Genomic DNA, 27,214 nt, shown 5'->3' with positions numbered 1-27,214 from the left:
CCCAGTCCTGTGCACTGGGTGAAAAACTCACATGCTCATAGTCTTTGGTGGGAGGGCAAGCAGCAGGATCTTGGCAAATGCAGTGGGGTTCCCCCTGTTTGTCTGCATGACAGACTTTGCCTCTTTTGCAGTGGAAGTTCCAACAGGTGTCTGGCAGTCCTAGCAGGAAAGAGGGACTATTATGGGTGACGGGATAAAGCCAAGTGTTTGTCAGATACTACTGAGAGCCAAAGCAAAACACAGCCCAGTATTCATCAAGAAGTTCAAATGTATTTTTAAGTATGCATTTTTAAGTTTGTTATGAAGCTGGATCTTGTATTGAATAAAACAAGCCAAACTTTAAGTTAGGATTTTTATGAAACTTCTAGCAGTACCAGGTTTGAATTGGATAGGGAAATAATTTTTTTTTCCCCTAGAAAAAGCTGTTTGTTCTGTAGGGAGTGATGTTCACTTCCAGCTTCTTTTGGTGAAACATATACCATCCGTCTTTGCAGAATCAAGCACTGGCCTTTGTCCCACTCCTACTTGAATTCCAGCTGCTGTTCTGAAACTGAAAGCTCTCAGCGCAAGGTAATCCCCATTTCTGTATAACTGACACAAAAAATTGTGCACTGCCTACAAATGTTTTTCACTAATGAATTACTAAATCCAAGGGAGTATGGAAGGGATTCTCTGGGAACAGAGAATTAGGCACAAGCACAGTTCAGTCATGTGAAATCCTGTGCTGCAAAAGGCAGAAAAGAAATGCAGACCAGCAGATTCCCTAGCTGCAGAGAGTTGGGAGTTACATGACAGCTTTGCTTGGGGCTTACCAAGGGGAGCCTCCTCATTCCTGTTGCTGGCACTTTCCATCTCACCATGGGAACTGTTTGTCGTCTTAACCTGCACAGTCACAGAGGCATAAGCAGAAAGTTGTGGTAAATCTTGGGAAGAAAAAAAATACTTGGACTAATATTTTTTCAGGTCCAAATACAGAGCTGACTGAGGCACAGTTTGCTCTGTTTTCAGTGGAAAGAGGTTGCTATGCAAAATCTGTGAGAAGCGCATAAGGCCTCTGGTAGTATTATCATGCTCTTGTTATTTGGGGAAAAAATAGAGAAGAAGGTGGAGAGAGAGAGAGAGAAATGGGAGCTCAGTAAGACCTGAATTTCTTATAATTATTCTATGGACTCTAGTCCTGCCTTTCCAAGCTGTTCATTTTTGTGTAGTAGCATTTAAAATCTTTGTGAGAGAGGAGTGAACAGGCTGGCCTAGTAAGCTGGAGACTGGGTTTCAGGCTTTGCGTCTGTGTATCTGTATTTATTTGTGTGCTTCATTACACACCCCACTGCGTCTGGAGCTCTTCTGTGAATGGTGTTCACGTCCTTTCTGGTCCAATTCACCTAAATGCTCTGGGTGCAGCGACACAGCATGAACCAGAGGAATAGTGAATATAAGGGGAGGTGAGACTTCTGCATATTAAGAAGTCACCTGTTTTTCTCCAATGGGTCATTTCAATCATCAGGAATTTAAATTTGGAACTAGTCCCTCTCCCCCTTTTTGTAGTATTCAAGTTTTATTTTAAAGATAATTTACCTTATCTTCACTGTCCATTGAATTCACATTCTGAATGGAGCTACTCATTTTCAGTTGTTGCTTGTTGTCAGAATCAGGTGGCTCATGATCATCTTGTTCAGAGTGAGCAAGGTCTTTAATCTTGACAATTTGGTAATCCTCAGTCTCTTCATGAACTGCAGTGTCATCTTCAGTGGTTCCTTCCCCTTCAGACTCAGTACTGGTGCTCTCCTGGTCATTACTCTGGATTCTCTCCTCTTCCTCATAGGCTGTTTCTTTCCAGGTATTGCTGAGATATTCCTCACCATCAATGTCACCACTGTCGTGACCGTCATCATCATTACTGTCTTCCCTATCTTGTATTTTCACTACTGTGTCACGATCACTCTGATAGTTCACTTGAATATTGTATTTTCTCTCTTGACTTTGCTGTTTGCCATCCTGATATTCATTACGGGTTTTTTGAGAGAGGGGGATTTCTTCTTTATAGGACTTCTTCCTGTTCTCCCTCTCTTCTTCCTCTAAGTCAAATTTCTTGCTGTGTCTCTTGGTTTTCCGGGTTGGTTGGCTGGAATCTCTCAGGAGTTCATCTAATTGCATGCTGTTCTCATGTTGCTGTCTTTTGTATTGGTCACCTTGACGTGTCTGATGGTCTTTGTGCTTTGTGTCTCTGTAATCAGTTTCTTCATCCCATTTCTCATCCTCTTCTTCCATGCTTTCCTCTTCATCGCTTTCACTGTTTTTTTTGGACAGGCCAACAGCATTTTTGTTATATTTCCACATGTTACGCTCATGATGAAGGCTGAAAGCGCCCAATGGGTGTTCTGCGTGGCCTGGAAGGTGTGGGTTTGCTGTGTTCCCATGTTTCTCATGCTTCCTGAGCTGGTCATGCTCAGAACTGGACTGTTCTCTGCTGCTGCTCCCAGAATCATTGTCCTGGTTATCAGAAGCCAAACCTAGTTTATTATGCAGTACAAGGAAATCAGTGCTTTTCAGGCTGTTTTTCACTTGATGCTCGCTCCCAGTTCTTCCTTGTTTCCTAATGGCCTGGGGCTCATCCCTGTCTTCAGAGCCTGGTTTTAAGTTTCTGGGAGTAGGCAGCAAATCACCCTTGTCTACATACCCTGTGTTCTCTTCCTTTGAGGCTTCAGAATGAATATATTCACTCTTAAAAAAAATTAAAAGAACAGATTAATAAATCTCAGGATTTATTTGAAGCTGATGTGGTGTTGTTTTTGCCTTGTATTGCAAAGCATGGGACTGGCTTGATTTGTTTTCTTTCTATGTGCTCCTCTTAAACTAGCCCAAAGCATGACATTCAGAGCTGATCTGCCTTCTCTTTCTCAGAAAAATCTGTTTATCTGTGCCTTCTTTTATTGCTGGAGTTTCTGGGGAGGTATATGCAACTCTGTTTCAGAGACAGATGCATATGGGTGTCTTGTGAAGTCTCAAAATGCTTAATTAGTATTTTAGTCATAACCACAGGCATTTGTAGGCTGCAGTAATTATCACTTACCTCAGAGAAGGGGGATGTGAAACATAACTTTCTGCAAAGATAAGGGAAAAATAAGGGACCTGGGAAAAGAGGAGCAGGCAAAGAGAGAGTACTTTTCACAAGGTGTCATGGTAGCAATTCCTGAGAAGTGCCCTGCATTGATTTTATAATCCATATACAGATCTACTTTGAGTCCAATACATCATTACTTCCTGGCTGAAGTCACCAGGAACTATTGTGTGTGGTGACAATTATAAGATCAACAATAGATATTTGAGTACCCTTTTTTTTTTCTTAATCTGTCAAGCCAATAGCAAAAGTAGTACCTTCAGTGGAAATGGTTCAAATGCTTGAGGAGAAAGCAGGTACTAAAATGGCTGTCAGGTCTTGCTGAAGCAATTACCTTTCTGCTGCTCTGTGTATTTCTGAACAAGACGTATGGATGTTCAGTGTTGCTTATTGCTTACAACCATATAGCACCTGATGCTGATATTTCTTAAAGCTTTTGGGAGATTTTATTTGGGAAGAATGGTCCTTCTCACTTGGTCCATCCAAGTTGCTGGAATAGCTTTTTCCTTTAGTTTGACTGCTTGGAAACAAGACCTCTACTCACAAATGTTTATATTTATTTTATTTTTAAAGGTAGGATTGGAAATATTAATTTGATTATTGTAGATCAGCTATATCCTCTTTCCTAATGTCAAAGTGGTATCTTAATATTTTACAATTTTGTCTTTTGCCCAGTGTCCTTGCTGATGTGGAAATAGTACTGGGAACTATATTCACTGTATCAACTCCAACTCTAACTTTTTCAGGGGAAGATTGTATGTTTGCTCCAATCTAACAGAAATTCACTGTGGAGCTTTTTCAAAGTTCTACAGATTCAGAAAACACAAGGCTAAACAGTCTTTAAGATTTTCTGTTGCGGGTACCTGTGTTTGAAGCAGCAGTTTGAGAAAGATTTGGGTAATGTCTTGACAGGAAGCCTTGTCCTGCACCTGTTCTGCAGAGATGTGCCTGGATACAGCTTCCAGATGCTGCTTTCCGTTATACCTTTGTCCCCTGGGTAAAATCAGCTTTTAGAACTCAGGTGTTCGTGAAGGAACTTGGGCAAATTTCAGTTACTATCTGTGATTAGATACTGTGGGGGAGAACTGGCCTTTGATAGATGATGCACACACTTGGAACTGATGATTCATTGGCTATTGCACGATTTTGTTTTGATGCAAGTATCTTACGTGTGTTATTTCTGGTAGACAGCCGTAGGCTGCAAACTAATCTTTATACAATTTCCTCTGCTGGATACTTCATTAGGAAAAGGTAATTTTTTGTTTTCGTAGTCCAGATTGATATGAAAGGTATCTGGAAAACTGTACAGAGTGGGATATAGTTTATAATTAAAAATTTAAAAAATGGTTAGCATAAGAGTTGGGATTTTAAATCTCTTACTACAGAGCATGATCTAAGTTTAGTAGTTCTGAAACACCCAGTGGCTTCGAGACAAGATCCATTGTGTCTGAGTCACAAAGGCTCACCAGAACAGTGCAATAAAAAGGAATTTTTATTTGGTTCAGTCATGAATGCAAAACGGTTGGCTCCATCATTGGCACACATATGTGACACAGGGAGGGCTGGTGAAATCCTCTGTCTCATACATCAGGGCATCTGGCCTGTCAGTCACAGAATACTCTGCCAGGATAAGCTGTGTCTAATGCTCTGCACTGTGAATAATGAAACATATGGTGGCTAAAATTCTTACATATTTGAGACTCTGGTGTGATAAATTGAAGATTTCGTCCTCCACCTATACTGGAGCTGTGATAACAACAATTTTGACTGTCACTGGGGCTAATTTCTTGTACAAATATGGGTAATGATTATATGTGGGGATTCATTTAAGGTAATTTTGTCAATAAGTGAAACTTCCATGTTGAGATTTAGATTTTGTCCTGTTTGCAGTTGTTAATATGCAAGGCATGAAATACTTGGCACTGATTTTTGGGGTGAGAGGGCCTAAAGTTTTTTAACATAAATCAATTTGCCAACCAGTATGTGTGTGGTAATGTGTTTTTATATTTAAGATGAATAATGTAAGTTACTTCCTTTTATTTAAAGAACAAGAAGAGTACCTTTTCTGGAGTTTTCTGTCTGTGAGTTCTGAGCTTGTGGTTTACAGGATGGGTCTAAAAAAGACAAATCTATGAATATCTGCACATCCATAAGCATAGAATATTCTCAGAATGGGAAATTAGGTGCCTGATAATAATAGCATGATGAGGACTTACTGGAACAGCAAAAACTGGTCCTACAAGACAAATGAAGAGGGCTACAGCCTTCATGTTTTCCAGATCTTGTCGAGGACAATAGTTAATGGTACAAGGGTAGGTAGGGCTTAGAGGTTTCCTTTCTGCAAGAAACATGAAAACAAAACAAGTTAGGATTTGGGTATAATGACCTAGAAATGACTGATGGAAGCAATGTAGTGGCTGCTGTAACTTGTTAAGTCTAGAGACCCATAAAATTGTTATGCAGTGTCCTGTAAACTCAGATTTGAGACCAGTTAACTAGAGGACACTTTAGTCTCAGTTCTTTGACAGTGATTAAGCTGTAGGCTGTGTTCACAAACTCCAGTGGGTGTTACTGAGAGGCAGAGCTGTGAATGGACATAGGTTAAGTATTTAATTACTTACAAATAGTTATAAGTATTTATCCACCCCTATGAGATACCACTTTGTGAAAAATGCCTCTTTTATTGAACTCTGAGGCAGTGCCTGCTTGTGGCACCTCTATGGCTGAGGTGTCTCTTGGCTGCTCCCCTCTGTGTCTGCTAAGAAGAATTAAGTGGTTAATTAAGCAGAAATTCTGCTCAGCAGGTCTCCAAGCTCAGAAGTGCTGCCCAGGCTGCTTGAAGACTGGGTGCAGTCCTGCTTTGGATGCAGTCCTGCTTCTCTGTTCTCTTGGAAATTGTCACCCAAAGTGTATGCTTTTGGAAGATCCCTCTGTTAAACATTGTTCAATGTCATTATCTTTCCGTTAACGAAGATCAAAATACTCATTAGTGGGGCATATCTAGTATGCAATCCATTTTTCCTTGCAGTTAGTCTCCAAATTACCTCTTGATTAATTATCTGTTTTCTCTCTGGCATTCACAGTTAGTTGTCTAAGATGTTTTCAGAGGGAAAGGCAGAATACAACAAAAGCCAATAATGAGCATATGCAAAATGCCTCACTGGGCTGGATATGGGCAGTCACTTCAGATCAAGGCAAGTGTGGTTAGACTGAGAATTATGCAGACAACTTGTCAGAAATGCAGGGCAATAATCCAATTTAATGTAAAATGCTAAAAACTGCATACTGTGCTTTTTGAAGGCCTGGCAAGTGTCTGAGGAAAGAAGGATTTGAATGCTAGGTAGGGTTGATTTCCATTTCTTTCTGTTGCTGGTGAGCAACACAGACCTGGGCATGTCACTTAACTGAGTTTCCTTCTTTAAAACTCTCATTTGTCATATTTGTTTTGGTAAACTAGTTTGAGAGTTATAAATGAAAAGTTCTCTCTGTTGTGTTTTATTTATAATTGCAATTTTCTAATTTGGCTTGTCTCTGTCTGTAAAAGTTGCCTCTACCACCTTTGCTCAAATAATCAAAAACTAGTTGGACTAAATCTGAGTTAAGGTGGCAGGACAGGGCTTTTGTATTTTCTTTTTAACAGCAAGCCCTCAGCAGCCCATAGGAAGTATAAGTCTTGAATTAAGTATTTGGTCTTGAATAAGTATTAAATTATTAGGGAAGCCTGACCACACGGATTGGAGTGTCCTATGATGGATTGTGAGATGATATTTTTTACACTAACTGGGAAGGCACTTCATTCTTGCTTTAATTCCCAAATATGTTCTAAAAAGAGAATTTTTAAAAGCAGCTTTTGTAACACATAAGTTTAATAGAACTGTCAGAAAGGAATGATTACACAAGAAGCTTTTTTAAAAAAATATGAGCAGGGAGACATCTCCCTGGGAAAATGAAATCATTATTCTGTACAGGAGAATCTGTAGGAAGACTTAGCCAAAAGGTGAATAGGAAAATTTCTTGGTTTTTGACCAAGAAATTAGTAATTTAACAATACTATATCTTGGGTTATTGGGCAAGCAATGCTAACTAGGGGTACTGGGTTTGCATGGCAAGGAGGCTACAGGGCTGCTATTCTAATACTGTCAGCAGTCATTTGAAATACTAATCAATGACATAAATTTTTAATAAAAGTATAAGTGTGATACTTTTAAATTACAACTGGTACACCACATTCCTGTTTCCAGATGTTTCAAAAGCCCTTGTGAGGGCATGAACACATTATACAGGTAGAAGCTGGTTCATGTGTGCACACATATAAAACTGAAAGGCAGATTTTGAGGCAGATTTCTAATCTGAGTAAAAGAAGAGATCACAATTAGAAAAAAAAATGGAAGCGTTAAAACTATTTCACTCATTCTGTAACAGTAAATAGCTGATAATGAGAATTGATCCCTCTGAAGCTGCCAGTTTTACAGCTGCAAAAGCCATCAGGCATAAGTCCTTGCATAAGGACTTGCATGAAGCCTTCCGGGCAGAAATGCAAAAAGATCAAAACCAAACCAAAAGTATTTCAGGACAAGTTAAAACAATTTTTAATAAACCATTCACATTAACTTACTGTAATTGTTTAATCTCTTATGTTTCCTTTCTACCATTTCATTTTATTTTCTACTTATTTAGATCTTGCTAGATCTTGAGTTTTTAGAGTTTTGGTTTTTTGGTTTTTTTTTTTTTTTTTTTTTTTTTTTTTTTTTTTTTTTTTTTACCAGAGATCAGATCAAGTCACAATGAGCTGCTTTGATTTAATTTGATGAGGATCAAAATGAGACTTATTTATTAGGCAGAATTATTTTGGTATTAGTTGGTGGGTTTTGTCCTCTCCCAGATCCTACATTTCTTTCAGGGGCTCCTGTTTGGTACATGTTTTCACTAGGTCTACCAGCACATTTTTGAAAGGTTCCTCCAAGACCAGCCAGTGTTTCTCTCTCTTTCTTCTCCAATATGAGAAAAGAAGGTGAATCTGTCTTTTTGGCCTTGTCTATTGGACTAATTCCTAAACTGGTATTTCAAGAGACTGTTGAAGTGTTGGGAAATTAGGTCGCACCGTGGCTTTCAGCTGGACCACTGTACAGTTCCAAAGGAGGTGTGTGCTTTTCTTGGCTCTTGTTTGCCATAATGCTTTATTGTTTTGCAGCATCACTGGAAAAATAATTATTCCAGTGGTAAGATAAGGGTTATCTTCCTCAACACAGTAACTACACATTATTTTCTCTTACACAGGACATTTTCTGTTCTAGACATAAACATCTGAAATGTGTTATCCTTAAAACAGATGACACTGTATGAAAGCTTTTGCAGTAAGTAGGAAAAAGTTGCAGAGGGTTAGATATAAAGCATTCTAAAGTTTTAATTAAGAATAAAGAAGAAACAGTACCATAGCAGTAGAAGAGGTGCTCCTTGTCCTGCCACCGATGTACTGGAAATCCTTGAGTCTTGCAAAATGTTGCTGTTTTTCCTGAGATATGTTTTGGTGTCTGGAACAGACCCTCTCAGCAAGTGTCTTGTGCTGCAAGTGTCAGTGAAGGAGGATGGTACTCTTTGAGTCTTGGTGGAACAAGGAATCCTAGGCTTCCATGGGACGAGGTGGGGGGCAATGGGCTGGTGGAATTCTGCTGGATTAATTGAATCAGAAAGACAATTTAGTGCTCATGGGCTCTGGGCCAGTGGAGCTCAACGACTGTGTGGGAAAGACATATTTAGTGCTTTGCAGGGAGGGGAGCCAAAGGGAGCGGGTGCAAGAGTTTCTGCTGCATCAGCTGCTCCCAGAAGAGCTGAACCAAGAGATCTGCTGGGGCAGCCACACTGTTGGCTGGGGGAAAATGGAACATAGGGATGCCAGTCCCTGCTGAGCTGCCCGGTGTTGTTTCAGTATGCTGCACATGGTGCGTGTAAGCCTGCAAAAAGGTAGAAACTCTAAATTAGGCATGTAAAACCCAGTATTGGTTGGAGGCTCTTGCATAACTCTGAGGAGTTTGCTGTTTGGAAGCTGTTGCCATGGCTGTGCTGCCTGTCTGCCATAGCGACAACACAGAGCAAGCTGATGAGAGTGGAAACCCCCATGAGCCTCTGCAGCAGAGGCTTTGTGGCTTCTGGTTCTGCAAGCATCATTAAGTTGGTTTTTTGGGGGGGTTTTTTTGGTCATCTCATTATTCCATAAAATGCTCCACCTGAACTGGAATAGTTTCTGGGAGGTTGTCCAGAAATAGTGGAGGGGATGCACCAGTGTAAGAGCAAAGGCACTTCCAGTGATAAAGGCAGCAGATTCAGTCTCAAATTCCCCATTCTGCCAATATCCTCTCTTCCTAAAGAGGACACTTTGCATATTGTGTTGACATGACTGGAAGAGAGGTTGAAGCAAAATGAAATGAAGTGTGTGAATAGTAAGAACTGTAATGCAAATGCTGAAATTCAGTCACTTTAGATAATATTTTCATAGGTTCTTTTTAAAGTTACAGTTTTACTGGCTTCTCTTCTGTTCACCCAAAAAGGTAATAGACATTGGGTGTTGATGAAACAAAATACAGTGAGAAATGTACAGAAATTGACCATGTTTTATGTGGCAAACTGTGAAGTTTATAGCTTATAAAAAAATTTTAAAAAAATGAAAGAGCCTGAAATCAGAGCTGAGCCCTCACTCTGTAGACCAAGCAGAAAAAAATCCCTTTGACAAAAGCCCATGAGAAATTCTTTAAATCCTTTCCCCTTTTATCTCTGCTTCTTTGCCTGGAAACTAATTCATGCCTATTGGAGTTGAAATTCTGCTTGTCTGTCAGCCAGTTGGTGTCTGAAAGGAATGGGCATATTTCAGAACTTCCCATTTGTTTTTTCTTTTGTTGTGCATGCTGAAAAGATGATTGGTTTTATCTATTCACAGCTCTTTGTGCTGTGCTGTACCATCAGATTAGCTTCACAGGGTTATCAAAGATAAGTGGCTTTGCTGTGATTTTTTCAGTGTTCAAGATATGGATGGACTCTCAGCAGATAAACAAAAACTGTTCAGGTGACAACCCAGAAATTAGGACAAGTACAGCAATGTTATTTTTATGGTAGCTAAATATTAACTCTTTTTGTCATGAGATTTTCTGATAATGGCTATTAACCTCGCCTTGAAGTTCTTAATTCACAGAAAAAAGTGCCAGATTGAAGAACTGTGCAGAAACTGGAAGCAGAAATTTGTAGGAGATGGAAGGTTATTATTGGAAAACTGTATGTGATTTCTAAGCTTTGCCTGGTTCTGTGTTTAAACAGCGTTCTTGGGACTTAAAGGACAGTAGGGAGGAAACATTTTGTTTTTGAGGATATTGAGGGATTATACATTGTTTATCAGAGTTACATATTTACAAAATACTTCATTATATTTACATATTTACAAAACATGTCATTAAGCAATATTTTCTAGCTTTGCTTTTGATGACAAAATGCTTCAGTTGAGAAGATCCCTGGTTGTTTTCCGATGTCACTGGGAGGCCTGGGCTTGTCTTGGAGCCATCACTCCTAGTCCTCTAGTCCTCAGCCAGTCCCACTGTGTCAGGCAGTGTGCTTTTTGGAAACCTTTTCAGTGGTGGATTAGTAATTCTCTCACCAGAAAGAGGTGCTGTGCCATCGAGGTGAAGTATGGGGGGAAGAGGGGAGGCAAGCAGTTGCTGAGCTAAGTGAAAGGGAGGATATGCAGCAAACAATAAAGATAAAACATAGAAGAAAGAAGACAGATGTGTAGAGGGAGGTGAAAAAGTTTGTTTTATCCGTCTCACTGTGGCAGCTGCTAAACAGACACTTTAAACAAAGGAAGAAGAGCAAATCCTCAGAGGATCTTGCCTTACATTTAATAATGTGCCTGTAAAGAAATGCAGCAAAGATCTGTGGGTCTAACTGACTGTGGGGGAGACGGAATTAGGCTCAAAAGACATTTGTTTTTATTGGAGCTGTCTGCACTTCTGCATGCTCAGTCCTGCCAGAGGGTTCATATCTCTGCCCACAAGAGAGTGGTGTTGAGCCGTTGGCTGCCAGACCACGTGCCAGGGATCAACTTCCAGTTTTTTTAAATGAAAAGTAAATTTTAACATCAGCGCTCATTCTAATTTACAAATAAAATTTGGCTGTTCCATCAAATATGCTTTACCCCAAAAAGAAAAAGTGTAAGCAAGGTGGAACTCAAGTGTTTTAGTGTAGACAAAGAAACTGTGCAGGTATACTGGCTATTATATCAATGATATAATACCTAGCTGTGTGTCTGTGTGTTTTCTCTTTTTACTACAGAGGAAAAAAAACAGCAAAATGAACCACAAAACAACAGATAGACATGAAATAGTTTGAGTCCGATTGCAATCAGTGCTGATGTGTGTGTGCTGCGGAGTTCCAGGTGGCAGAGATCACAGTCTGCCAGGTGGTGTTGAGAGGGCTCTAAGCACATCCCTCGTTGCCTCTTAGCCATTAATTAAATGATCAAGAAATTTAGGGAAATCTCGGTGTAACTTCCTTAACAAAAGGTGCATCTGAAGCCTTTCATGAACTGATGATTGTATTAATTATTTAGATTCTCAAAAGATCACAGCCTGTAGCAACTCCCATTGGAAATGTTGCCAAGTACTTCTTGTCCTTTCCTACTGGAAATAATTTATAGGGTTCATGTGCACCATAGAGGCATTTCATGGGGAGTTTAATTTTCTTGAGAAAGGTAGAAAAACTGTTTGGAGACAGTGCTGGGGATAAGAGGGAGCTGAGTCCTCTGACCAGTTCTGTTCAGTTGTGCCACACCAAAGGAATACTGGAGGTGGGGTGCCTTCTATGCCTTATTTTTGGGGAGGCAGGAGAATATCAGTTGTGGCTCTTTAGGTATCTTATAATAGAGATTCTGCCCAGGAAGTTTGCCAAAGTATTTTTGCATGCTTTTCTTTCTAAATTAACTTATCTACCAAAAATAAATCACTGATAATTATAGTAAATATAATGTATAGATATGTACATAAACAAATATAAGTTATAATCTCTGGACTAAATAATATTAATACATTACTCCTTTTTTCTTTCATCAGAAGAAAGAAAGCTTGACTTCCTTCTAGAGGCTCCTTGTGTTGAATTTGGAATGAAGTTTTTTATACTCTGGAAAATGATTTTTTGGCACAGCTTTTTTGACTCTAAAGTCTGCCGTTCTCTAATATCTTTTTTGACTCCAAAGGCAATGCCTGGAGTCCTTTTGAGATTAGCAAGCATCTCTGGAGCATAATAATAAATGCATATGAACTGCTGGGGAGTATATTGAAACTGAGTTATCTCCCAAGAGCTTTTCAGTGAAAAATCTCACAAAGTGTGGCTTATCATTAAAAACTTCCAAAAAATCACAGAGACACGAAGTTAAAGGTCTTCCTATGTGTTCTTTTTGTGGCCTGCTACTTGGTCATTTCTGCATCTAAAATCAGGTTCTCTTGAATACAGACTACGTGGTTGCAATTTATCTTTTGCTCTAATCCAGGAGCCCTCCATCACCAGTGTTTTATTCCATACAGCAGTAGTTCTGCCTACTTCCACATAACAATTCCTTTACTTTATTACACTGAGTTTTCCAACCCTTCAGCAATCTCAGTTAGTCAAAACCCCGTTGTGGCTTTTTATTTCTTATTCTACCTGCATGAAATGCTGTACTGGATGCAATTCTGTCTGTGATTTTCATGATGCCTGGGAAGACAGGAAGTGCCAGGCAGAGCTCCTATTCCCTGGATGTATGGAATGATTCATGCTTCCTGGCGTGCGGAAAGCAACTCCAAATGGGGCTGAGGCTCCAGCATGGCTGCCCGTGTGCTGCTGCTATATCAAGCTTTGTCTGTGATGCAGTCAGGGTGTTAGAGACTCTCGTCCCTCTCTCCTGAGAGCTGCTGCTCTGGACTGTGTCATGCTTGACCACAGTGCCTGCATAGGTTGAAATTATATGTTTAAAAAGGAGGGAGAGAAATAAACATCTTGCCCAGCTAGGGAACATTTGAGTCCCGTTGGGGAGGAGCTATTTTAAAGCTCAGACTGAAAGATGGCTATTTTTGCCCTTCAGCCAGACAGACTCAGCTAATGGTCTATATTGTTCAAACTATTTTCTTGACCAAATTCTTAAAAAGAGGAATGAAAATGAGCAGGAAGAGTCCTTAAGCTAGCAAGAGGTAGACAAGGCTCAAACCTGAAGAGATCTTATCTATCCCCTTCTGTTTTTTGGGGCTGCAGAGGTGTGCTTTATTTTTATTGTTGTAGTGTGCATTTGCTTTAGTAATGAGCCAAAGAGATGAAGTTCAGTGTGAGGATTTTAAGAGCAATTCTGCTGAAGACACATTGTGCAAGCTGTGCAATCTCCACGTGCCTTTCAAGAGCAGGTTGTTATTTCACTTAATCATTTCAGATGCACAGCACGGCTAGAGACTTTCGGGGAAGCGTAATGCAGCAGGGACTGCTCACTGTGGCTCATCTTCCTTGTTTCTGATGTTCTGCTGAGCACTTGCCTTAAAACTGCCTGTGTAGATGGGTTTAAATCTTAGGGTAGGGGAAAAACAAGTTTTATATTATGCATGGGTGCCATTTCATTGGATTTCCAACCTGACTGCCCTGTGAAGTGGCTCTGCAGCTGTTTGGGAGCACCATGAAGCAAATAAGTGGGGGAAAAAGCCAAGTCCACTTGTGATGGGAATCTGATGTAAAAAGTGTGTCAATACACACAAAGCTGTTTATTTAGTGAGTGCTGTGATCTTTGGTGATGACAGAAGGGCAATGAAGGTGGTGAAGGGTCTGGAGCACAAGTCTGTTGAGGAATGGCTTAGGGAGCTGGGGGTGTTTAGCCTGGAAAAAAGGAGGCTCAAGGAAAACCTTATCAGTCTCTACAACTGCCTGAAAGAAGAGTATAGCCAGGTGGGGGTTGGTCTCCTCTCCCCAGCAACCAGCGACAGGATAAGAAGACACTGACTCCAGGTGTGCCAGAGGAGGTTCAGGCTGGAAATTAGGAAGAATTTCTTCACAAGAAAGGGTGATTGGACATTGGAGTGGGCTGCCCAGGGACATGGTGGAGTCACCATCACTGGAGTGTTTATGGAAAGAATGGGTGTGGCACTCAGTGCCATGGCCTGGTTGGCATGGTGGTGTTTGGTCATGGGTTGGACTTGACGATTGCTGAGGTCTTTTCCAACCTAAGTGATTCTATGTCAAGCAGCAAAGCCTTGGTCCATATGGAGACAAGGGTTGTGAAACACTGCAATTAATCTGTTCCTTGTTATTTCAGGAATGGCATGGTCTTAGCCTGGAGTGCCACTCTCTCCTGTCATGGTCCCGGTTCTGCTGATATTCCTTATAGTGTGTGACTTGTTTCAGCTCTAATGCTGGGTCTGTCTTCCTCAGGAATCAGGAAAATCCAAGTGTGATTTTGTACAGCTAAATGAGCCTGTCCTGCTCCTGGGCCTCTCTTACCCTGCTTCCAAGTCAGCATTTCAGAGAGCTTCCCTCGTCTCTGGGAGCTTGGGGACAGCAGCTCTTGGGGCATTTTGCCTTGGCTGAGGGCAACTAGGCATTTCCCTGAATCAGGAAGCTGCTTTTAGGATTTTCAGGGCACAGAAGAGTTTCGGTACCCTCCCCGTGGCATTGTGTCCCCAGTTTCTGGGTGACTGCTCCCCTCTTCCCTCATGTTTTTCCCATTGCTTCGTGCATCCTCAACTTTGTGCAACTGCCTGTTCCTCAAATAGAAATAAATACTGAGGAGAGTGTGTTATTCGTGCCAGCACAAAGGTTCAGGCTACTATCAAACCTGCCATCTGCGTGTGTGATGTCTCGCAGCCTCTCGAAAGACAAAAATGGGGCCGTGGGTGGGTGGGTGTAATGACTGCAATGTCTGTTGTTCAGCCAGCCAGGGGTTTAAAAATACCACTTGTGAATGACCTGATGAGAGTAGTTTTAGAAGGCAATCCACGCCCGGCACGTTTCACTTTTCTGATGGGAAAGATATTTGAAGAGGTGTTTATATCAAAACAAAATTTACTCAAGAAGAAGGGAACAGGACACTGAGGGGAGATAAATATCCGTGGTGGAGTGGCTGGTGGCTTTCACTGCAGTCCTAATGCCTGTTTGGGGTCACTCAGGGCACTGGATTTGTACTGGGCAGAGGGGAGTAAAGGGGCAATGAGATGGGTGAACTGGGAGGGCAGTAAGCTTTCCTGGGGGCAGCAGGGACCTTGTGTCAGGAAGAAAGGAGTGAGGAGAGAGAAACTCTCTTGCCGTAAGGTACCCCTCATCTCCTGCTCCCCAGCACTAGGAACAGAGAAGGCATTTAACATGGACTCCTTTCCTCTTTAGGCAAAGGTTTGGGTTTAGAGAAGGCTCGATGTAGTTGAGCTAATTTAGTTTGTGTCTGATCCTCAGTGAACTCCTTGGATTTTTATAGAGATCCATTTCACCTCTTTTGTAGGGGTGCCAAATCGCTTTTTGGGTGAAGACTTCCTGGATGATTCCAGATGGTCATGTCTGGTTATACTCTGGTATTCAAGATATGCATCACATAGTAAAACTTCAATTTCTATTTATTGAATTTTCTTGTTATTTATTTTTATTTAAAGAACTTATTTCTTTGCCATTGCATAAACTCCTGGTAAATTACACAGTGCAGTTACAAAAGTGTTCCCATTGTCTAAATGTCCCATTTTTACCTAAATTAAGTGATAGTAAAGGTGTAGAGCATTCTTTTGATAGGCCTTTTTGGGAGGGGGGGGGGCATTTTTCATTAAAAGGGTTTTTGAAGTTATTCTTTTAATCAAAGACTGGTTTTAATTTCCAAGCACCCTTCTCTAGTGCTGTAGCAACAACTTCCTGTCTGTATGAGTTATGCTAATTTCAGTGCTGAAAATCCAAAAATAGCTGAGGAGAGAGGAATCAAATTATAGTTTTGCCATGGGATGAAGTAGTGGGAGGAAAAGCATGCTGTACCTTCTTCCTGTGTGGGCATGGGTGCCTGTCTCCCTGTGCTCAGAAGGAAGCAGGACCCAAACTGGGAGCAAGCAAAGCACTTGTGTGGAAGTACCACCTGGCAGAGATCCCTGGCTGTTGCCTGCTTTGCCCCAGAAATTCATCTCCTGAGGTCCACAGCCATTGAAGAACAGATTGTGTAGAGCAAGATTTCCACAGCCACTATTTCATGATCTAATAGTTACAGAAAAGAAAGGAGAATAATTTGAAATATTTCTACATGTAAAATTCTTGATAATGCTATATATTTTCTAGTTTCTTTGTTATCCCCTAAAGGCAGAAGTTTCAGCCCAAGTTCTGGTGAGCTGTGCATCACTCTGGGGTCTGCAGTGCCCAGCCCATGCTCAACTCTTGCTCCCACTTGTCAGCCCCTCTGTGCTGCATCCCACACCTCCATCATGGAGCATTTCCCTGTGCTGCACCATGGGGATGGAATCATGACCATTAGCCTCTTGTTGGCTGTGGGACTGTCCTGGTACAACACAGCAAGGGCTGGGTTTGTAATGGGAAATGGCTTTTCTGGAAAAGATTACAACCTGAGTGGGGTTTGACGATGCCTCTTTGAGTGCACTGTTTGCATTAATGCTCAGCCAGCTCACACTGGCTTTGTTTTGGGGTTTGGTTTCATTGAAAGGAAAAAAAATGGGGAAGTGAATCAAACTGAAATGTTTATTCCAATTATTTCTCAGTTGGAGGGAACGGAAAGATTTGAGTTTACCTACTGGAGCACATTAGTCATTTGAAGAGATGATGGCTGTGGGCATGGGCAAGATTTGAACGTGGGCTGGGTGGTGAAGTGCTTAAGCCCACAGTGCTGAGAGGATTATGGGTGAGATGGGTCAGCTTTTGTGATTCTGGCCTGATTTCTTCAATAAGGAGGGCCAAGACCCTGGTGAAGGTAAAAGGATGCCCTGGCACATAAGCTGGGGTGACGCTTCCAGGGATCCTCCTGCGATCCCGTGTGGTTGGGCAGACAAAGGAAGTCCTTTCATGGCTTTGCATTCCCATATGGGTTGGTTCTGGAGGGGAGCCTGGTGGAAGACAGAGGTGGTGATGCCACTTCCTCGTAGAAAGCCACAAAGTGTACCATGTAATTACATCTGGGCAGAGCAGGGCTGCTCCCACAGCACAGTTACGTATGTGACTGGAGCAGGCAGTGCCGGAATTTGCAGACATGTCAGGAGTCAGAAATACTAGAAACCCTCAGGAACGGTTTTGTCAATAACTGAAGCCCCGAAGTTACTAAAAAAAGTTGGAGGGGAGCTTTGTGTTCCTTCTCCTGCTGTGGGATCGTGCAGGCAGGGAACAAGCAGCACATGTTCTTGACCCTGCTTCCCCAGACAGCACCTTGCTCTCATTTGTTTGCATCAGTCTTCCCTGCTTGCATATCAAATACATTTTCCCATCTTTTTGTTTGTGGCTGGTTATGCAAAATCAAATTCTTTGCATGAGGGTCAATGCTTTTCCAGTATTCATTTCTTACAAGCTTTTATTTTTAAGATTCCTGCTTCTTATCTCCTGTGCAATAATCTTTTGTGCATTCAGCATTCAGAATAAAAACACCAGTAATGAGATAGTATTCCAGCAGGAATAGTGAAGAGGAACTAGACTGAATCAAAAGGTATTGATTGGCATGTGCAATCACACATATGCAGCTGCTTTGAGGTGTACCATTGAATTCTACTGGAAGTTTAATAGAGTGTGAATGAGTTGTGTAAGAATTCATCTGTCATTTACAGCTGCTCATTTAAGGTGATTGGTATGAAATTACAAAGAACAACTTGGTGGGGGGCAGGGGGAGTGGTTAGGAAGTTATATTTATCAATAAATCAAACAAGGAAGAGTGTTAAAGTCATCACGGAAGAGTGAAGGCTGGATCCAGCCTTTATGACTGGTATCTGAATTGGGTGAATTGATTCCTGAGGGAATAAGTTGAAGGTCTCATAAATGTAGGTCTTAAAAGCAATCATCTTCAATTCCTACTGCAGTCCCTGTGAAAGTGGAGCAGAAATGCAGATCCCCACCTCAGGATCTGGGGTGGCTGCTGTCAGGTGCCATGGTGATGTTCTTAAGCTGTATTTTAGGGTGCTGGCAGTCAGCTGTGCACAGCTTCCCTGGGAAGTGCACACCAGCATTTTGGCTGCTGGCTGACTGCTTATACAGGTTTGTCACCAACAATCTCACATACTGTTTTCAGGAAAACAACTTCCAGTAAGCAATTCCAGATTTTTCTTTGTTTTCTGATATTCAGAACACTCTTATACGGCTTAAGCTTGGCCTACCCCTCCCCCAGTATTTAACGACCCTTTTAGGAGCCACAGAAAACAAAGAAATACCTCCTTAGATTTAATACTTGTTTCTTGCTGAAAAACAGTTTATCATAAGCATGTAGATTCCTGTATAGAGTACCTTCTATGGGATTTTTGTTGTATAGACCTTTGTGCAATATGGAATATTGTGGAAGATGTGGGTACAGCACTCACATACTATAGTTAATAAAAAGTTAGATCGTGAACCAAATGAAAGTCACCAGATGTGTGATGTGGTGTGCTTTTATTTTCTGTAGTTGTATTGCTTGAGACTTCTCTGGCTTTGTGGGTTGTTTGGCATTGCTTGGGTTTTGGTAGTGAGGGGTTTCAGGTTTGGTGGTTTTTTTTTGGTTTTGTTTTTGTTTTGTTTTGTTGGTTTTTTTTGTTTTTTTTTTTTTTTTTGTTTGTTTGTTTGTTTGCTTGTTTGGTTTTTGTTTTTGGTGTTTTTTGCCTTTTTTTATTCCTTATGTTATTTTTTTTTAAGTTACTAGGATTTTGAGGATTCAAATGTCCTTTGGAGGTATGAGCCAAATTGCTGATGATCTCTTGCTCAGAGCTGCACTTATGGTGTAAATTTTTCCAGGCTCCCAGGGGACTGTGATAGTGCTTCCTGTCCAGCTACAATGAGCAGCAATAGATTTAGCCCGAGTGAGCCATAACGACATGACCGCTCCCCAAGAGGGTCTGGCACTCCATACAGACATCTTCATCCCTCGAGCTGCCAGCCCTGTCCTGACTTCTCCCCCTCTGGGCATCCTGTGCCTCCTCATTACCCATTTGCACTCCTGCAGTGCCTGTTTCATACGATCATTTCCACCAGTCATTTCCTTCTGATGTTTTTTCCCCCTCCAACAAGAAAGTCACAGGGTGCTGTGACTCAGGAGACAGACACACACCTGACCTGCACAAACAGCACAACTGCCCCTGTGTCACCCTGAGCAGTTCACTGATGTGATCAGGGGCAAGGCTGGCTGGCCCCTGATCACTGCTATATTTATCTTCCTGAGAGCACTGACACTATGCTGCTTTCCAGATCTTTGCAATCCCACTTGGATGGGAGCAGGCACAGGGTGAAAGCTGCAGAAAGATTTTCATATTAAGGCTGTGTTATTGCTCCACTTCCAGCTTGCAGTTGACAAATACTTACTGCTCCCACCTCCCAAGGGGTTGAATTGTGAGCAGGAAATGATTGTAAAAGATATTGTACTCTGAATGAGATCTTAGGAGCTGTAATTACCCTCTAGTGTCTCTATGATTACTGCTGCCAGTGCTGAGCTACTGACAGCCCAGTGTCACTGGAGCTACCTGGTAGCTGTGCCAGCGTCATCAAAACAGGTCCCTGCTGTGAGGCAGAGCTGAGCATCTGTCCCTGCCCTTATTTTGACTGAGGGTGGCAAGGTGCAGTAGTGCCTGTGTGCAGGAAGGTGTGTTGGATCTGACAGTGGCCAGGCAGAAATGAGACATCTTACCCACGTGTGATGAAGTCACAGCCTCAAATTAGTGAATTCAGCCAAGCTGATGGATGAATATAGATTTACAGGACCTGACAATCCAGTCACAGACATCTGGCAGAGATGGCACAAAGCACCTGTCCAGCCATGAGCTACAGCTGCAGTAGGCATGATGTGGATAGCAGTTATTGCTCCATTTGGCAAAAGTGGCACAGAGCAGCTACAACACCTGTGAGCCTTTGTCCCAGCAGACCATCAGGACGATGTGCTGGCTTTGCTAGAAGTCATTGCTCAGAGTAGGATGGTAGAAAAATGCTGTAAGTAGACATGGATAGAGAGTGGGGCTGGCACAGGAGGTGGGAAGTGAGGGATTTTGTGAACTTGCCTCGCACAGATTTTGGGAAAGGGCACGGTGCATCTTGAGAGTAGGATAAGGTCGGCACCTCCTTTCGACAGTGTTACAGAGACTTCAAACAGTCTGTGATGTCTGAAATAGGTGCCTGTCATAGAGCAAATGACTGGTGCCTTTAAAGTGCCTTTTTTCTCTAGTTGTAGAGGAAACTCCATGGTGGACATGGAATAGGATTAATGATCCGAGCCCTGTGCTGACAGGAGGCCAGGGGAGAGGGCTGTTGGTCTTGTGCAGAGGTCTAGCATTAGCAGGTGCCTTGCTTGTGTCTGTATTTCAGGGCCTCTGGACTCAGGCTTCAGTGAGATGCTCTTTGCCAGCAAGGAGAAGCGCCAAATTTTAGAGGATTAGAAGAAATCAAGCATGCCTCTGTGCTGTGACAAACATGCTGGTAATTCCATATCCCAGCATTTGTAGCTGTGAGGCTTGCTCCCAGAAGGAGCTGGAATATCAGTGTTGCTCTTCAAACACCTAAAATGTCGTCATTAGCTACTGAGCTATGTGTCACGTTAATGCTGTGAATCGCAGACAATGTTTACTCAGGTAACAAAATAAAACTCTGTTATAACACCTGTCACCAGAAAGTGTGGGGGAAAGGGATTTAGATTTGGATCTGACCATAAGGTAGGAGCTGGTACTGAGTCTTTGGTTGAGTGCTGAGGACATGCACCTTGGGTCCTGCTCTCATCCTAGTTTTTCCTGCTCCTGTCATTCATTGATCCTTTTCCTTTTGATACTGCTGTCAAAACACTTAAGTCTACTCAGAAGAGAAGTGCACCAGCAACATTAATATTATTAAAATACCCTGGACTGGGAAAAAAAAAAAAAAAAAAGAAGAAGAAAAGAGGGAGCAGTGGTTTTTTGAACAGTATTTAGTTCTTTAGTTTTTGATGCTGAGCTGTCTTGATCAGTGGAGGAGAGTTCCTGTTATGTTCTTCCTCCCCCAGCTGGCTGGCTGTAGTGCCAGTTTGTCTTTTGGCTTTGGTGTCTCTTATCCCTCCTGCTGTCTGCATTCATTTCTTTCCTCCTCATGAACACTACGCAGTCCAGACTGTCAAACAGAGGAGTGATATTCCTGCATCTTCTTACCAGCCCTGCCAGTCTTCTAGTTTCTGACTTGGCCACATACTCCCTGGTAGTCTGAGGGTGCCAATTTTAGTCTGGCCAGGCTTCCCTCATCTTCTTTCCAGGGACTGAGCATCTTGGTAGGGTAGGACTTGGGGAAATGGCCACTGGCATTTAAAACACCCAACAGACAGCTGCTGCTCCCACCCTCAATCCATTTCTCACTTCTGATGTAACAACAATAATCCTTAATATTATTTTTTCTTTATAAGGTTAATTGTAAGGTTGCAATGTGTGGCCTGGGGTTTCCTTCCCTTGAAAAACACACGCACATCTGCTTGGTCAATCTGGCTAATGCCCAAGGATGATCTCTGGAAAGGATTTGGGGCACAGAGCTCATCGATGGACCCAGGGCTATTGGAGATTACAGGGATGTGGGTCAGGTCAGCATGCTGTCAGTGAGCATTGTTGAGTGTGCTGGTGCTGCGGGTGTTTTAAGGCCATTGCAAAGGAGGGAAGTGACCTTGGGGTAGTGGCTGGTGGGGGAATGGGTGACCTGTGTTATAAAAGGGCCAGGCATGCAGAGTTTGGTGTTTATCTCTTTCTTGCACCACAGCACCTGGACATGAGGCGGCATTAAATGCAGGTTTGACATTTAAAAAAACAAAAAAACAAAACAACAACAAAAAAAAAACCAAAACAAAAAAAAACATGGTAATTGTTAGAGGTGCTTAAAAAAGGTTGGCAACATGAACTCATATCTGGCTGGGGACAGGGGTATAATTTTGACACAGGTCGAAACTAAAATACATCCCACGGTATCTGTGGCAGGGGTCAGGTGGGGACCTGTGCCATGGGAAGAAGAGGGAAAACATCTGCTGAAGGTATGGGCACAAGAATGAGCGGCTTGATGGTGACCATCTTAAGGCCAAGGGGCTGTGGGGAAAGCAGTGGGGCCACAGTGGCACTGGGGCCTCCCTGCATGGAGCGCAGAAGGAGAAAAATTATACTCATCACATTCAGCACCTTGCAGTCCTCACAGGACAAACACACATGGACTGTGGGCTGGTAATGAGGGGGGGAACAGCAGGAGATTGTGAGGATGAAATTACACCCAGCAGCAAACTGACATGTCTGGTTTCACAAGATGCTCTGTCCAGCATGAGGCATGCCATCTGGATGCTGTTTTCTACAGCCTGAGCAAATTTAGATAACCTGCAATCTACAGAGCCCTGGCTCAATCCTGACCCTGCCCAAGTTTCTTTCAGTCATTTATTTCACAGTGCCAGCATCTCCTGTGAATGCTGGCAAAGCTGCAGCCCTGTCCATGTCCCCATGCCACATATTGTGGCCTGAGTTTTCCAGAGCAGAGGTTGCATCCCCTCCCTGTCCAGCAGCTGGAAGGAGCACTGGAATGCTACATCCAGTGCAGAGTGTGGGGTGCTTCCTATACACCTTCATTTAGTATTTCCCTTCTTCCTGGCACAAGTGCCCGTGTGGGCATGAAAATAAGACAAGCACTCTCCTTCTAGGCTGATTTTGTCCTCCTGCCCCAAGGTACGGGACAAGGCTGAGACCTAGCAGGGAAATGGTCCCTGTGGATTTCTGCACCCTGGCCCATGGCACAGGGCAAACTCCGCTCCCAAGGTTAGGTTGCACAGGTTAGGAAGATGCCATCCCTGGGATGGGGTCCAATGCTTGGCGTGGGTGACGCTGTAGTTGTTTGTGTGTGTCATGGCGGGAAGTGTGTGAATGGGATATATTTAGCAGTCAAAACACAGGGCCAGCACAGTCCGTCATTAACTGCCCTCCTGTCTCGTCATCCTGCAACCACAAGGAGCTTTTTTAGGGCCGGCGTCCTAGTGGAGGCCAGAGGAAGCGTGGGAGGCCAGTTCCCGGTGACACCTCCAGGCGCAGCAGCGCTGCCCGGTGGTGCCATTGGCTGCCCCTGGCCTGGGGCTGGCACTGGCCAGCAGTTAAATGCCTGCCTGGCCACCCTGGGACACACAGCCTGGAGCACTCCAACACAGGCGGCCGGTTCATCCCTTCCCCAGCACCATAGGAGACGCAGGCTTGCATCACACCTTGAGGTAAAGGTTTCTTTGGGTTGATCTGGCATTGCCTGGAGGGAAAATGACAACGTTTGGGAAAAGGGGATGAAGATTTCCTCACAAGTTTTGGTTGAAAGCAGGAGGCTTATCATCTGGGATGTAGGTGTTGCTTTGTCAGGGAAGAAATCAGAAGTGTGCTCATTCTAGCATGTTTTGGGTGCAGGATTATGTTCAGTGTGCTTAGTGTATCCCATAGGGATGAGGTGCTGGGCTGCTTAAAGAAAATGCTTGGAAAATGAGAGCAGAGGTGGAGGAAAGCCCCCACTACTTTATCTGCCTGCCAGGCAGCAGTGCTGCTGGGGTGCCCACCCAGAGGGCTCTGAAGATGCAGCTCTCTGTGGCCTTATCTCATTGGGATGCTCCACTTTGAAACATTGGGAGATTGGGAGGTGCAGCTCTGCAGCCCATGGTCTCACAGTGCTGCCCATCTGAGGTGCAGGCTCCTGTCCCAACCACTGAGCTCAGCTGGGTGGTGACATTACTATGTCCAGGGAACAGGAAACTCAGGAGAGCTTTCCTGCTCCTGAATGATGCTCAAACAAAAAATCTGCCAGTACATGGCTGGGTATTTCAAATGCCAAACTAAAGGGAAGTTTCTGCACAGGAGGTGCCGGGAGGTGGCATGAGGACAAATCCCTGGCTTGTTTGATGACATGCCAGGCCAAGCACTGTGATTTGGGAGGGCTCTGTGGGGCCAAGTTCCAGCCAGAGTCACATGCAAAGGCTTTGCTCTAGCCTGCAAATATTTCATTCCTTGTTGCAGGCACAAGGACCACAACTGACATGAGGGCTGCATTCCTGGTGCTGCTCCTCTGGGCTGTGGCCTGTGCTTACCCTGTAAGTACCCCCTGGATTGACACTCCCACCCCAAACCCCTTGGCTTTGCTCAGCCAAGGCACACTGATCACTGATCAAATATCTCCTGGATGTGTTTAGGTGCCTGGCCATGAACCCACCCACCCCAGCGCCCTGCAAGAGGTAAGCCACAAGTGCCCCTGTCCCACAGGGAGCAGCCCCTCAGGAAGCAAGTCTGGGATGGGGAGCCAGCACTGGGCAGGCATCCTTGGACCAGGAACCTGGGAGGGATCTGCTGCTTCTGTGGGTCTTTGACCTTTGTCTCTCTGCTCAGTCTTTTCAATCTGGGTTGGTTTCACCCTGTTTTGACTTGTCTCCCTGAAAAAGTTCCCAGTTCACCTGACACCTTTGCTGGGCTGGCCCTGAAAAAGTAGTTTCTATGCTCTTAACTAGCCCAGCTCGGGCTGCCCTTTTGTGGATGGCTACCATTTTATTTTGTATCTGCAGAAATAACTAAAGGGCTGAAGGTCAAGAAATAGAAAAGACTCGAGCTCTTGCATGGCTTGGGAATGAGGTCCTGCAGCAGTAGCAGTAAATGTGCTGTGGTTGGTGTTTAATAAACCAAAAGCACCATGTCATGTTTTGCCTCCAGGATACCACAAATGAAGATTACATCGGCAAGCTGGGCAACCACCTAGATGGTGGAGATGGCAGACATCCTCCTGCCAGTCCAGAGACAGGGGAAAATGCACTTGCCAGGGACCTGACGGGTGGCAATGCCGTGGATGAGGAGCTGGGTGAGATCAGTGGCCAAGATGTGGGAGGCCGAGCTGGGCAGGCTCAGCACGTGAACCAGGACCACAAAGACATGAGCGTCCACAATGGGAATGACCTTGGTTTCCTGGTGAGTGAGTGAGTGGAGAGGAATGTTTTGTTCTGCCAGGAAAGCTCCCTTGGCCCCAAAGCTGGCATTGGTCAAGGCTGTGCTTGGCTTTGCATTCATCTGTTTGTCACCTCCATAGGAGGTGGATGCACGTGACACTGATGATGCTGACAACGGAGACCACTACGGCACCAGAGCCAACGGGTTTCCCTCCCACGGCGGCGGGTTCCTGGACGAGGAGGACGACAGTGGGGACGACACCTTCGATGCCAATGGGGAAGAGGAGAGGGGTGAAGGCCCTACCTACGTGGCTGGTGCTGATGGGGCAGGGGAACACGAGCGTGACGCTGGCCGTGGGGATGCCGGGGCTGGCGTGGGGCATGGCGACAGCAGCAGCAGCAGCAGCAGTGAGAGCATCGGGGCAGACCACCGGCGCTACAGGATCTACAGGCACAGAGGGGCCAGCAGCAGCAGCCAGGAGGAGGAGAGCTATGACTTCCAGGATGAAGCCATGCAGGGGGATGATCCCTCTGTCTTCGATGCCCCAGGCAGCAGCTACAGGTTGCGCCACGCTGGCCCCCGTGCTCTGGGGAACAGTGGGGACAGTGCCCAGTGGGCTGGCTCCCACCACTGGGAGGAGGGTGACAGCAGGTCCCCCGAGGTAGAGGATGGTGACTCTGGAGAAGACAGCCCATCTGTGGAGAACAACAGTCAGTCAGAAGAGCCTGTTGACAGCCAGTCAGAGGAAAAAAGCTCCAGCCACTCCAGGGAGGATGGGGATGGGGATGGGGATGGGGATGGGGATGGGGATGGGGATGGGGATGGGGAGGATAGCTCCTCCAGGGAAGATGAGGACAGCAAGTCCAGGGAGAGCACTGATGAGCAGTCAGATGAAGAGCCAGGGGAGACCCCGGAGGTGGTGAGAACCTTGAATGAGCACAGCAACAGTCAAACATGGGAACGGCAGGAGGACTGGGATTCTGCTGAGGACAGGAATGTGCTGTCCACACCTGACAGTGAGTCCAGGGAAGAAGAGGGTGAACTGAGCAAGTCCAGGGAAGATGATGATGACCAGAGCCATTCCACAGATAACACTGTGGAGGAGTCAGAGGAGGATGAGAATGACTCTGTGCCAAGCACATCAGCTGAGAGCCCAGAGTCACCAGAGGACAACAGCAGCCCAGAGGACAACACAGGTGAGGACAGCAGGTCCACAGAGAGCGACAACAGCGAGTCCCAGGAAGATGAGGATGACATGGAGAGCCACTCCCAGGAGGATACCACCCGTGAGTCCAGCAGCCACGGGGATGACAGCTCCCTGCAGAGCCTGGAGAGTGGGAGCCACAAGCAGCGGCTGGGTGCCCTCCGCCACAGACCTGCTGCTGACTATGATGACAATGACTGCCAGGACGGGTACTGACCTGTGCCCCACGGCATGGGGGGTGTGGGGGGAGGAGGGGTTAATTTATTTGCCATATAGCCTGGTTGACTTCTTCTCAAGAAGGTGCTGTGGTTAAAACGGAGTCGGGTTTGCCAGGGCTAGGCCTGGGTATGCTACACAGGAAGTGAAAGGGTTGCCAGGCACAGGGAAAACACTGAACCATAGCAACAAAAGGTATTTTCTGTATCAAACTGGAGAGCAGCTGAGAGCTGTGAATGCCAGCAGGGTGATGCTGTCCACTTGCCCCAGGGGCACAGTGGTGGCTTGGCACTCCTGGGCATGCTGGGCAGGTCCCTGTGTTCACCCCTTGTGTTTACCTACCACTGCCCTAAACACATCTGCCCAGACTGCAATTGGAGCTTTCCATTAACTCCATGTCCAGCACATAAAAAGGAAAAGCTACAGCTGGTGTGCACACCTGGTTCATGGGCACAGCAGGATGTGAAGTACCACTTCAGGATGGGATGTATGTAATATTTTTATTATTTTGTAAGAAATGTACAGAACACATTATACTGTATCCTTTTTGCACTTGTATTTCAAAGCTGAAACATACCCTGTCGATTTCTTTAATCACCATTAAAACCACCAAACTCC

The 27,214-nt window shown here is 44.2% G+C and overlaps 3 protein-coding genes across 4 annotated transcripts in view; 2 read left to right on the top strand and 1 right to left on the bottom strand.

Moving 5' to 3' along the window:
* Nucleotides 1–9,232, bottom strand: part of SPARCL1 (SPARC like 1) — a 13,384-nt gene extending 4,152 nt beyond the window's left edge. Inside the window, exons 1-6 of one of the 2 annotated variants that reach the window (XM_068188075.1) lie at nucleotides 8,545–9,232; nucleotides 5,335–5,440; nucleotides 5,179–5,232; nucleotides 1,576–2,721; nucleotides 813–882; nucleotides 32–159 (exon numbers count right to left, since the gene is read on the bottom strand). In XM_068188075.1, coding sequence (XP_068044176.1) covers nucleotides 32–159; nucleotides 813–882; nucleotides 1,576–2,721; nucleotides 5,179–5,232; nucleotides 5,335–5,440; nucleotides 8,545–8,552 — 1,512 coding nt within the window. In that variant the 5' untranslated portion in view covers nucleotides 8,553–9,232. Of the gene's footprint in view, nucleotides 1–31; nucleotides 160–812; nucleotides 883–1,575; nucleotides 2,722–5,178; nucleotides 5,233–5,334; nucleotides 5,457–8,544 lie in introns of both variants that reach the window. The other variant, XM_068188077.1, reaches the window with a different exon arrangement.
* On the top strand, nucleotides 154–27,214 carry DMP1 (dentin matrix acidic phosphoprotein 1). Its single transcript, XM_068188078.1, has 5 exons — nucleotides 154–570; nucleotides 24,262–24,335; nucleotides 24,435–24,476; nucleotides 24,946–25,197; nucleotides 25,316–27,214. The coding sequence occupies exons 2-5, from the start codon at nucleotides 24,282–24,284 to the stop codon at nucleotides 26,594–26,596; spliced, it is 1,629 nt and encodes a 542-aa protein (XP_068044179.1). The 5' UTR covers nucleotides 154–570; nucleotides 24,262–24,281; the 3' UTR covers nucleotides 26,597–27,214.
* LOC137473325 (uncharacterized) lies at nucleotides 13,919–23,769 on the top strand. Its single transcript, XM_068189204.1, is given in 3 exon segments — nucleotides 13,919–14,056; nucleotides 22,972–23,037; nucleotides 23,040–23,769. Coding segments are annotated over 3 exon segments (663 nt in total). The 3' UTR covers nucleotides 23,499–23,769.

The sequence above is a fragment of the Anomalospiza imberbis genome, chromosome 4, assembly GCF_031753505.1.
Source record: "Anomalospiza imberbis isolate Cuckoo-Finch-1a 21T00152 chromosome 4, ASM3175350v1, whole genome shotgun sequence".
Lineage (NCBI taxonomy): Eukaryota > Metazoa > Chordata > Aves > Passeriformes > Viduidae > Anomalospiza > Anomalospiza imberbis.
This window is presented reverse-complemented; position numbering and strand designations above follow the sequence as displayed.

Bases quoted from the DNA above. Each gene is read 5' to 3' on its own strand.
- DMP1 (XM_068188078.1), top strand. From the start codon at position 24,282: ATGAGGGCTGCATTCCTGGTGCTGCTCCTCTGGGCTGTGGCCTGTGCT. The intron at 24,336-24,434 runs GTAAGTACCCCC...GGATGTGTTTAG, and splicing joins CTGTGGCCTGTGCTTACCCT to GTGCCTGGCCATGAACCCAC. The intron at 25,198-25,315 runs GTGAGTGAGTGA...TCACCTCCATAG, and splicing joins GGAATGACCTTGGTTTCCTG to GAGGTGGATGCACGTGACAC.